Below are 12626 nucleotides of genomic sequence, written 5' to 3' on the forward strand. Positions count from 1 at the left end.
TATATATTATTTAAATATATTATTCAATATATAATTTAAATATATTACTTAATATATAACTTATTCTTACATGAAAATTAAATAATTATTTAAATAAATTATTAAATATGTATTTCCGACCACAGTAGTCGAAAAATTAGATAATTAAATAAATATGTTACTAAATATATAATAAGACCCTTATATAAAAATTAAATAATTATTAAATATATATTTTCGACGTTTGTAGTCGAAAATTTAAATAAAAAATTAAATATATGACTAAATAAATAATTCTATCCTCATATAAAAATTAATAGTAATTAATTAAAAATATTATTAAATATATATCCGACTACTGTAGTCGAAAACGAAAAATAATTAATTAAATATATATAATCAGACTCTTATACAGAAAAAATAAATATTATTCCAATATATTAGTAAATATGTTTCCGACTACCGTAGTCGGAAACCTTTAAATTATATTACCAACAAAAACAAATACATTACAGAAACATTACAGAATCAAATACTGAAAGCTTTCTCTTTCTCTCTCTACACTAGGGTTTAAAAAAACAGTGTCGTGAAGACAATACCGCGGCGGTGACGACCACGGTGAAGACAGTACCGTGACGGTGAGTTTTCCTAACGATTTGCAATTGAGAATTTGAGGTCGAATTTCTTTCGTGACACCAAAAGTAATTTTGATTAGTTTTTACTTAAAATTTTTAGTTTGAGGTTTACGTTATTGCTGTTCTGGAGTAACTGATTATTTGATTTTTGTGTAAATCAGTTTCTAGGGTTTGGGATTTTGTGCAATTTGTTTGATTGCAGTTAATGTTTTTGAATTTGAGGTCAAATTGGCGACTTTTTGTTTAAATTGATAACTGGAGTTTGGAATTCCTTTTTATCTGAAGTTTAAATTGATAGTATCTGCTCTCACTTGACACTTCGACTACGTTTTATCTTCTCTCCAGTATTTGGGTTTATGGGTTCTGGATTCTAAAAAAGACAACCCACTAGCATCTAGATAAGTTATTTTATACCTATTAAGTGAATTTTCAAACACAAATACCTATAGATAGGCTTGCAGCTCTGCCCCTTCTTTGCCACCCATGAATGTGAATTATTCAGTCTATTTTTGTTTAATGCTAGTTTCAGCTTAAGACATGTAAATATATTTCTGTTTTTTCTTCTGTTTTATATATAACCTCTAGTGCTTATTATATAACCTCTAGTGCTTTATGTTTTTATTTTTATGTAATATCGACTAAGATAAACTTAAAGGAAACGACATGATCCATGAACATTCATTTAATTAGTTGATATAAACATGCATGTAACATTACTACAACAACAACAATGTGCCCAGTGTATATACCTGCTGAAAAAGCTTTACAGCAACAACTACTTTTAGATTTCTCTTAAACTTTGTTTTCTGTGGCTAATAATGATGATGCTTTCTTGTATCTCACTCTTGTGAATAAATATACCTGTTGTTTGTTGGTTATGAGTACTCTTCTGAGTTTACAATAGGTAGTTATGTTGTCTGCTTTGAGATGGAAGTGTCATGCCTTTTAAGTATCATGTAAGAGCTACTTTGTTAGTGTCGAAATCTAAAGGAATAAGTGTACCCTTTATGCCATCGACTGACTTGTATGACGAGGTTTTATGAGGAGCATTAGTACATAAATTCACCTTTTAAGCACCCTCTCCTCCTCTTTTGAGACTTTCTAAACTTCATTTACTTAAATCTTGAATGATGGTTTGCCTTCACTGTTGAGACATCTGTATTGATTGAATTAGCGTTGTTGCTTTTGGGGTTTATTTGACAATCTTTGTTCTGATGAACTTTAGAGTTATTATTGAATTTGATCTAATTTTAAACATTTGCCTTACTGATAGAGTTGAATTTATAGCCTTTGGGGTTTATAATTTTCTCTGTTATTATTGTTTGGCGTTCTTGTGTAGATGGAAAACATAGATAGTACATGGATGTATAATAGAACTTATCATAATCGTGTGGGGTTGAGGGCGGAATATAAAGCTGGGGTAGCTGGATTTATTGCTAAAGCAATGACACTTGATGATTTTCTTACTGAAGGGAAAATTAGTTGTCCTTGTTGGAATTGCAAGGGTTGCAAGTTATTGAGTCCAGATGATGTTACATTACATCTTTATAAGAAGGGTTTTATGGTGAATTATACTGTGTGGACAGCTCATGGAGAAAGTAGTGATGCTAATAATTTTGCTTTTCAGAATTATGTTGAAAGTCTAATGAGAGAGAATAATGTTGAAAGTTCACGATATAGTGAGATGGTAAGGGATGCTTTTGGGACATATTCAGGGGCACAAAATGAACCAAATGAGGAGACTAAGCACTTTTGTGAACAGTTGGAGGAAGCTAGTCATCCATTGTATGAAGGATCAACGCATTCCAAGTTATCTATTGTCGTTCGGTTACTGAGTATTAAGTCAGATTATTCTATTTCTCAAGAGGGCATGAATTCTATCATTGGACTTATGAATGAACTTAACCCAAATGAACTTGACTTACCCAAAGATTTCTACACAACAAAGAAATTGGTTTCTAAGTTAGGACTTTCATCAGAGAGGATTCACTATTGGGAGAAAGGTTGCATGTTATTCTATAAGGAAGATGCAAATTTAGAACATTGCAAATTTTGTAACCAGCCTCTCTATAAGGAAGTCACATATGCCAAAGGGAAGAAGGTTCCTTTGAAGTCAATGCATTACTTACCCCTTATACCACGGTTAAAGAGGTTGTATGCATCAATGAGCTCTGCCCCTCACATGAGATGGCATTATGAAAATAAAAGACCACCTAGTGTTTTATGTCACCCGTCAGATGGAGAAGCATTTTGATAGTGTGTATCCAAATTTTGCTAGTGAACAAAGAAACATTAGGTTAGGATTATCTACCGATGGATTCACTCTATTTTCTGTCTCAGCTACACCATGTTCATGTTGGCCAGTGTTTGTGACTCCTTATAATCTCCCACCTGAACTGTGTATGAAAAGTCCGTATATATTTCTGACTTGCATTATTCTGGGTCCTCGCAATCCAAAAGTTTTTATTGATGTATATCTGCAACCATTGATTGATGAATTGAACTTATTGTGGCATGAAGGTGTGAAAGCATATGATGTATCAATGAAACAAAACTTTAGATTGCGTGCTTCTTTGATGTGGACTATAAATGACTTTCCTGCTTATGGAATGTTGTCTGGGTGGTCAACTGTGGGTAAGTTAGCTTGCCCTTGTTGTATGGAAGACACAAAAGCATTCATTTTGAAACGTGGGGGGAAATTCATGGTTTGACTATCACCGTTGATTTTTGCCAACGCAACATGAGTTTAGGAGGAATACTAGTGATTTTATGAAGAATAAGTCTGATTTTGAGGAGCCATCACCAATCTTGTCGAGAGAAGAAATTTGGAATAGAGTGAGAAATCTGCCTAAGGTAACAGAGTTTCCACCATTCAGGATACCTGGTTATGGTGTTACATATAACTGGACTAAATGAAGCATATTCTGGAAGTTAGATTACTGGAAGGACTATCTTCTACCTCATAATCTTGATGCCATGCATATTGAGAAAAACTTCTTTGAGAACTTGTTTAATACTGTGATGGATGTAAGTAACAAAACAAAAGATAACTTGAAGGCCAGGATGGACTTAAAGGAGTATTGTCGGCGCAATAAGTTATACCTGACATACTTAAACAATAAGATTCAGAAGCCCAAGACCAGTTACACATTCACTTTGGATGATAGAAGAGTGATTTATGATTGGGTTAAGAATTTGAGAATGCCAGATAGATATGCTTCAAATTTATCCAGGTGCGTTGACATGAAGGAAGGGAAGTTGACCTCTATGAAGAGCCATGACTGTCACATTTTCATAGAGTCACTGATGCCAATTGCATTCAGTGCATTACCCGATAGAATATGGAAGCCCATAACAGAGATAAGCTTCTTTTTCAAAGATTTATGTTCTAACACTTTAAAGGAGGAGAATCTATCTTTGATGGATATCAATATTCGCTTAAACTTAAACAAGTTGGCAAAAAATTTTCCTCCTGGTTTTTTTGATGTTATGGAGCATCTTTCAATTTACCTTGTGCGTGAGGTACGACTTGGAAGGCCTGTTCAGTGTAGATGGACGTATCCCTTTGAGAGGTATTAACTTTTAACATTTACTTTCATGTGTTATAATTGAACATTATTTCATCTAAAAGATCATACTATGCAGGACTATTGGCAAATATAAGCGGACCATAAAAAATAGATCTCGAATTGAGGGATCAATATCTGAGGCTTATTTGTCTAAAGAGGCCTCTTATTTTTGTTCATATTATTTTGAACATGATATACCATGTCTGAGAAACCGACCTAATAGGCATGATGATGGAGACAATATAGATCTTTCAGCACCACCATTTTCAATATTCAATCAGCCAGGTAAAGGAAGTCCGAAAGTTGGTCCACTTTGATATTTGAATGAAGTGGAGCTTAAGTTAGCTACAACACATGTATTATTAAATTTTTCCGAGGTCCTGCCTTTTTATAAGTGAGTATATTTATATTAAGAACAATCATTCATGGTCTATCTAAACTTTAACTAATGAAAATCATAACTTTGTCGTACAGCTACTTCGTGGCTTTACACGGGGATGCTGCTCTTTATGCTATGTTTTCAGTGTGGTTTAGAGAATATGTAAGTGTAACTTAAATATTTAACACCATTTACACTTTTGTTCAGTCATATGTATATTTAAATTTTAACTTTTCTTCAACTTTTTATAGGTTCACAATCCACTTAATTATAACCCAAATGATCAATTTTTACGTGACATAGCTTGGGGACCTAATGCTTAAGTCAGAAATTTTTCTAAGTACTCTGTCAATGGGTACAGATTTCATACAGAAGAATTATCTAAGGGAAAGAAAACCAACAACATTGGAGTTTAGGTGAAAGGTGATGGCGATGTTGATTATTATGGTGTGCTTCACGAGATTTTAGAACTCGATTATCATGTTGGTTGGCCAAAGAAAAATTTGGTTCTCTTTTGGTGTAAGTGGTATGATCCTACGCCTAGGTTAGGTACAAAGGTGCACCCTCAGTACAAAATAGTCAAAATTAAGCGTACAAGAGAGAATGGACTCTATGATCCATTTGTCATTGCATAAAATGTGAAACAAGTATATTACGCTCCTTATCCTTTGTGTAAGAATAAATCTGCATGGTGGGTAGTTATAAAAACAAAGCTCGTGGGTAGAGTTGAAGTAGAGAATGCATTGGATGTAGCATATCAAAATGACATTTCAAGTGTTGAAGAAAGGGTGGATGATGAATTAGCAGGTAAGTTATAGCATAGCGAAGGCCTATATGAAGAATCTGATCCTTCTAAACTTAGATTGATTGTTGATTATTATGGAGAAGGAACATCCGGGGCAAATGACGAGGAAGATCCAATTGATGAAAATGAAATAAGTGAGGAAAAGTTACTTGATGAAAATGAAACTAGTGATGAGGAAGAATTGATGAATGGCTATGAAATAAGCGATGAAGATTGAGTTGTTATTAATAGTAGTGTGTAGTAGGTCTTGAATTATATTTTAGCTGCTGCTTGTTGTTATTTTACTTGACAATATGTGTTATTTTCTGAACTAATTTATTAGCACATTTACTTTGACTTTATGCTTTATACCTTCTATAATACTAACTTTATTTTCCTTCCCCAATAACCGAAACTCCCTCTACTTGTGAAGTTTGTTTATTCCTCTTGTATTCCAAGTGATCAAATTCATTTAATCAAACTACTATCATTTTATCTAATGCCCTTCATCAGCACCTATACACTAGTTTCCTGGCCTGGTATATCTTGATCATCTTGTAATATGAATCTGGTTCTGTATATCTAAGCTTTTAGCTGCCGATTTAGTTGTAACCTACTGCCATGTATCCTCCTTTTCTACCTGTGATTTCCCTATATCTGTAGCTCCGGGTGCAGGCCTTTGTTTTGATGTGCTACTTTCATAAACAGGTTTCTCCTACAACCTTTGATAAGTTATAACAGTTTTGAGATGCAGGCCTTTGTTTTGTAGTATTGATGTACTTGTATTGCTTCTTCTCCTTTGTAGTCTTCATTGGAGCTTGATTATAATTTGTGTACCAGATAAAAAAGACCAACTGGGGCTAGTTTTACTTTACTTGGATTCATTAAGGCTCCACTGCAGCAAGACCTTTTTTTCTATCGTAAGAAAGTAAGGTGAACTCTGTTTCTTACTACAGATAAAGATGTGTTGCTTGTTGTCATTTGCATAACTATGTTACAAAAAATCTAGAACTGACCCAAAGTGATCATTTTTATCTAAAACCCAGCCGTTGACTCGACTTAGAAAGTAAATGTGATGTCTGATATATATGTTCATTTGTTGGTTAACTAGTGCTTCAGCTAACTGCTTTCAATGTAGATTATACATTACGAATACAAGTGTATTGTTTGATTAAATTAAATACTAGCTGCACATCTACTCCAATGTTTTTTGTCTCTCTGTTTCTTCTTTCCCCTTAAACTGGTTCCGTTATCGGTCTTATGTGTTATAAGGTGATGGTGACATGTTCAACGGTGGATCGAAAAATTTGAGTATATGGGTTCTATATTCTAGAAAAGAGAACTTACTGGGTTTTGGATGAATTATTTATACATATTGAGTGGTCAGGGATACTACAGTAAGTTTGGTCAGTATTGAGGTTGGATTGATTGGTTCTCCAAAAAATGATTTTTATCAGATCGATCAGGTTTATGTGACAATTCTCCTGGCCATTATTTTCTTAGTTGTAATCTTTGACTGTAGCTACTATTGAGTCACTGATTTTCTCCCCTTTCATTAATGATGTCACTGATTTTCAACAAGGAGCTTCTTTTGTTATTATAATAAACTGGTTGTTCCTTCTTTTTCAGGTGGCTCGTAAAGAAAATCAATGGCATCAAAAGGTAATGTTAATGGACGACGTAAGAAAAGTAAGAAAGGTATTGATAATGTTGCAATAGGTCAATATACCGTACCACCACCACCGCCATCACCACCACCTGTTACCACAACTTTTCAACCAACTACTACAAATATTCCTCCCCCTCCTACATGCAATATTTCACTACCAAATGCCTTTTTCATGCCTCTACCATCTGACCAGTTCCACACCTCTTCATCCCAAAATAGTCTACATAGTAGCTCTTCATCTGTGCCTTCGACATCATCCGCACCAAGCCTTTTTGGATTGAGAGTTGGAGGTCCTAACATACCAACATCGCCATCCATGGACAGTTCCACAATCTTGGGAGGCTACGAATCGTCCCTTATCGTGATGGGTAAGTAACACTTAAGTTTTCCTTAATTTTTAAAAGCTAAGATGATGGTTTAACATAATTTTATTGCAGGTTCATTCCTCAATATGCTGGCGCACATATGGTTATAGAAGCAATTAAACCATTTTTCAATGAGTCGTGGAATAGTTGGTCACAGATTCCATAAAAAACTAGAATTGTTATGTGGAAACAGTTTTTGGTATAAGTATTTTATAAGCTATGAATCTCATTTCCTAGAGATAGTTTTTTCATTGTATCCATCAACTTATTTTTTTATTTTATATTAAATTATTTTGCAGATAAAGTGTACATGGAGTGATTGTCATGATAATGAAGTAGACCGTATTTTTCAATTGAAAGCAGCTCTACGGATCAAAGAACACTTGTATGAGGCCCAGAATAAATTGGTAAAACCTAGTTGGTTGAATGATGAAGTGTGGTCTAAGTTCTTGATATTATGGGATACTCCTGAATATAAGGCGAAGAGGGAACGGGGAAAGGAAAATCGAGTCTCTGAAACGGGTGGCTCGCGGCACACCAGAGGTTCGATGAGTTTCGCTACCCACCAAAGAAGACTGGTGCTATTATTGTCTAACCTCCTTTTATCCACCTGATTAACTTTTTGCTTCCATCATTTTTATTTTCAAATTTCTTGTGTGGAGTCTGTTGAAAAACTTCAAAAAATAGATCTTCTTTTTCAATATATCAATAAAAGGACCATGATGTATATAATATTTATAATCAGATAATGTGAAGAGCTTGCAAAGTGGTTGATGATTTAATAAAAACTGAAAAGGGTAAAGAAAAAAAATAAGAGAAAGAGCACTCATGACATTGTAATTGGAATAAGCAGATACTAACACAAGGAACAGGCCATTCTACTTGTTATACGCACAATACCTGTATGATCAGCAATTACTTTCTAGGCTACCAAATAAAGAACATGATAAATCATGATTTCGTCCTCCCAGCCTTTAACACCATTATAGTTTTAATCTTTGTTTTACCGAAAAGCAGAAAAGGAAGTACGAAGACAAGATTTTTAAATGATGGCTCATATTCCTTACATTAGTTAAAATTATTCATTGCATTTGGAACTATATAAATTCTGTGGTCCCACAATTCTGTTAACTTTACTCATTAATTCTTCCTAACTTATCATCTCAACTTTTTCTGCACTCATAGATAATGGCCCTTCTCCATATGTCCAAACACATTAATAGATTACATCGAGCATAAAAAAACTAAAAATAATAGTGATAGCATGACTGAGGTCAGAATGCCCGCAGATTCAATTTTTACAATCACCCTGCTCGATTTTCACAGAAGGTTCCGTTTAGACTATTACTTTGAACTAGTAGATCCAAAAACTTCTTGTGATCATTCATTTAATTAGTCATATTCACCAAAGATTAGTTGAGATGTTAGTTAAAGTTTACTCTGTATCTGAAGATGTTGCTTCCACTGCTCTATTAGAACTCTCCTCAACAACTTATTTGAAGCTGTTCGAGGGAACGTGGGAACTATCTTTACCGTGCTTACCTATTAATCATACAAAAGGAAAGAAATTTCTCAGGTCTGTTTACTTGATGACAACAAGTGATTGTTTGTATATAACAAACTTGAAGAGGTGCAAACCTTGAATAAAGGATTAAGATTGCTTTGAATGGCTTTTTAGAATCTTTTCTTTAGTGTGTGGTGAAATATTCATCCCCTCCTCTTTGAGAACCACAAATATAGCCAACTATTATGGACCACCATTTGGTGGTGCGGCACTAACTACAGCAGTTTCCACGACACACTTATCAGCACGATCACAAACACACACAATTTCTATTGAACTTGTCTGCAGGTAGAAAACAAGATTTTATTTTAGCAAATGAAGTTGTGTTGATTTGATCTGCACTCCATAAAGCTACACATGAACATAACTATTAAGTTGTATTGTGTTCTGGTCTTCGAGTCATAACTAGTTCTGTCTATTAGCAACCATGACAGTAAGAGCAACTTGGTTGAACATCTATGAGAGGAAAGGAATCTCAGTAGCATATAAGCGCGCAAACTAGCAAACCTGGATTGATAGCAGTACCTTTATACCTCCTAGATATAACTTTTTTTGCTTCAATTCCTTGATTTGGAAAAAATGAAATTACATTATGTATGTTTCTTGATGATGTAATATTTCTTTCTTTGCTTTGTTGTTTTTTGTTTTCTTCATTCAAGTCAACCTCCCAAATGGAGAAATCTTGAGCAGTACTTTATGCAATGATGCAGAAGAAAAAGTTCATATTTGTTTCCAGTACTCAATTATATATCTCAATTATATATGGCTTCTTTTACAATAGCATTGATCTTGTATATGGGTAAAATTTTACAGAAATTCTTAAACGGGGGAGTAGATTTACCTCTTTCTACGGCCTTCGCAGAGACACATATGAAGAAAAATCCAGACGGTACAAGAGCAGAGTGGGTCGAACCGCATGCTAAGGATGCATTTGTAAGATAGTAAATTTTATATATATTATTTTCTTATTATTCAACTTAGCTTGTTTACTTAATGAAAATTATTTTTCTTTTAGGAGGGACTTCAAAAAAGCATTGAAGATTGGCGCCAAACTCAACCTGTTTCAGAGTATGGTACCATGGTCCAGCATCGCCTGCTGATATGACTAGAATATGGACAACTGTGGTAGGTGGTCAAAGAAAGGTAAAACCTACAGGATTGGAGTTAACCAATCTTCGAGTAGTTCTTCCCCAATGTTACCCAACTCCGCTTCTATTTCACAAAATGCGGAAGAAATAGAAGCGATGAGAACAAAAATTGAAGAGTTGACGCAACACTATGCAAAATTTGCCAAGTTTGAGGCGTTAGTTAAGAAGCATATGCCGCAAGTATTTGAGGATGGGGAAGATAGTGAATGAAGTGATTAGATTACATTGTAGTGGTTGGTTCTTGTTTATGATAGTGACATTTAGACTTAAACTATTACAATTGGTGTTTGTTTTGGATTGTGACGTTTAGACTTGTCTTGAAATGCTTATACTATTTGATTGTGCAATTTGTTTTGGATGTTTCAAAGTGGTTGAATTTTTAAGTTTCAGTTTTATTTGTAATTTTTAAATTCTAGTTGACCAGGAATGATTGGAAATAATTTATTTATTAAATAATTTTTAATAAATATTCCAACTACATTTGTCAGAAAATTTTAATTTATTAAATAATTATTTATTAAATTTTCGACCACCTTAGTCGAAAATGTTTTATTTATTCTCCGACCACAGTAGTCGGAAACTTATTATTTTATTAAATAATTATTTATTAATATTTCGACCACAGTAGTCGAAAATTTTTTATTTATTAAATAATTTATAATTAATATTTCGACTAAAGTAGTCAAAAAGTTATTATTTAATTAAATAATTATTTATTAATATTCCGACTATAGTAATCGGAAAAGTTTTATTTATTAAATATATTTTTAAATATTCCAACTACTTTGGTTAGAATATTCTTATTTATTAAATAATTATTTTTAATTATTAATTTCATGTTCCCGACTGTAGTAGTTAGAAATTTCTGACAGATGTGGTCGGATGATTTTTTTGACAAGGTATTTCCCGACTACCACTATATGGTCGGAATATGGTCGGAAATGTCTTATTTTTCGACTACAGTCCGACTACATGGGTTGTCGAAAAATACCGAATTTCTAGTAGTGCTGGTCTTCTGTTTTCGCAGACCAAAATAGAGAGTCATTTCCTTTTGACTAGGGATTCTAAAAGGTGACTTGGAACATCATAACTCAATTCCAAGTGGCGACTCTATAACTAAAATAATCCCTTTTCAATACTGTCACTTTAATTGAAAAACCCTTTGACCCGATCCCTTCGAGTGAAAAAGAGGTGTGACAAGAGTGAATAAATAATAGTGTTGGTAACTTGTAGCTTTTCCTTATTTGATGACTAGTAAACTATAAGACTTGTAAACTAGTGCTTCATGGATATGGAGATTAGCTAATATAGACTAGACTTGGAGTTGATCAATGAAATAGAGAATAAGTAACTATATAACTATGCTATAGTGATATCAATTTCGTTGTGCTAAATTGCAATTTTTGACTAATCATTTAGTGAGTTTGGTGAGTTTCTTGTATAGTTGTGCCTTGATATATTGATGGATTGATCGTTTGGTGTACTCTTCGACGGTATGGGATGGCGTGATGAGTTCTTTGTTGTGTTCTTTTGCGTGTACTTTCCATCTATATGGGACGTCGTGGCAAGTTCTTGTGCTTTATATTCTAATGATGGTTCGTGTTGATTATGGTAAATACATGGTTGTTATTGTATATATGTGGCTTTACACTTCCGAAACAACTACTCATTTGTATGATGATTATGGTATATGTTGATATGATAAGTTATGCTATTGCCCTAGTAGATTAGATATTGTATACAGTGATATCGAAGAAGATTCAGGTTCGATCTTATACCTTGACTATAAGTTATTGTCTTACTTTATTTCGTCCTTATATTATAATTTATATTAGCCGATCGATGATGCCTACTGAGTACTCGTGTTTTGGTACTCATACTATATTTTCGTACCTTTTTGGTGTATACCCAAGTTCTAGTTGCCACCGTTGAGTCGAGATTATGTTGTGTTGATCATCAGAAGATAGGGTGAGCTCTTGGAGTTTGGGTTGCCCATTTTCTCCTCTATCCTTATTCTGTCTTTTGTATTCGAGACAAATGTATGATATCATTTAAGACTATTTAAGTTTATTAGACTTCTAACTGTAATTTCTATTATCGGATTTACAGTTGCTCTTGTACATATACTATCAAGTCATGGGATTGGTATTCGAATGTTAGTTTTTTTGTTTGTGGAATATTGTTGTTATATTATGTTCCTATATAGGGTTCATGTTGGACGATTCCACCAAGGTAACCCATTACATTAGCTCCAGATTAAGGTGTCGGCTTACCTAATGGTGGGTTATGGTAGATGCCATCAAGACTCAAAAATCGGGTCATGACAAATTCAGACGGTCAGAAAGTATTGTGGGAATTAGGACTTGTTTTTGAAAGTGTTAAAGAATTTAGAGCCGCTGTTACTAAATATGTTTTTGCTAAACATGTTGCAATTGAAAAATGTGTTAATGAACCTACAAAGGTAAGGGTTAGGTGTACAACTGGTTTTCCATGGATTCTTTATGCTAGCATTGATTTTAGGTCCATGAACTTTT

At 33.7% G+C, this 12626-nt stretch overlaps 1 protein-coding gene across 17 annotated transcripts; it reads left to right on the plus strand.

The window, feature by feature from the left end:
• Window positions 1-430: 430 nt before the first annotated feature.
• On the plus strand, window positions 431-10549 carry LOC107849957. 17 transcript variants are annotated; one of them, XR_001668415.2, is made up of 7 exons: window positions 455-617; window positions 4658-4724; window positions 6187-6274; window positions 6976-7383; window positions 7453-7579; window positions 7680-9877; window positions 9960-10549. XR_001668415.2 is itself a non-coding variant. In XM_016694505.2 (7 exons), the coding sequence occupies exons 1-4, from the start codon at window positions 3591-3593 to the stop codon at window positions 6276-6278; spliced, it is 999 nt and encodes a 332-aa protein (XP_016549991.2). In that variant the 5' UTR covers window positions 624-3590; the 3' UTR covers window position 6279; window positions 6976-7383; window positions 7453-7579; window positions 7680-8124. The 17 variants fall into 17 exon arrangements, 8 of the variants coding, with proteins under 8 accessions (XP_016549991.2, XP_016549986.2, XP_016549962.2 ...); XR_007048512.1 differs by having other exon boundaries at window positions 461-617; window positions 6152-6274; XM_016694505.2 differs by lacking the exons at window positions 455-617; window positions 9960-10549 and adding exons at window positions 624-4186; window positions 4260-4468 and having other exon boundaries at window positions 6152-6279; window positions 7680-8124.
• The last annotated feature ends 2077 nt before the right edge of the window (window positions 10550-12626 follow it).

This window comes from Capsicum annuum, chromosome 1, assembly GCF_002878395.1.
Source record: "Capsicum annuum cultivar UCD-10X-F1 chromosome 1, UCD10Xv1.1, whole genome shotgun sequence".
Lineage (NCBI taxonomy): Eukaryota > Viridiplantae > Streptophyta > Magnoliopsida > Solanales > Solanaceae > Capsicum > Capsicum annuum.

What these genes read in the sequence shown, in the direction of transcription:
- LOC107849957 (XM_016694500.2), top strand. Translation starts at nt 3,591, where the DNA reads ATGCATATTGAGAAAAACTTCTTTGAGAACTTGTTTAATACTGTGATG. An exon ending in CAGTGTGGTTTAGAGAATAT is followed by an intron (nt 4,725 to 6,151) that starts GTAAGTGTAACT and finishes TCTCCTTTGTAG; the next exon opens with TCTTCATTGGAGCTTGATTA. An exon ending in TTTTTTTCTATCGTAAGAAA is followed by an intron (nt 6,275 to 6,975) that starts GTAAGGTGAACT and finishes CTTCTTTTTCAG; the next exon opens with GTGGCTCGTAAAGAAAATCA.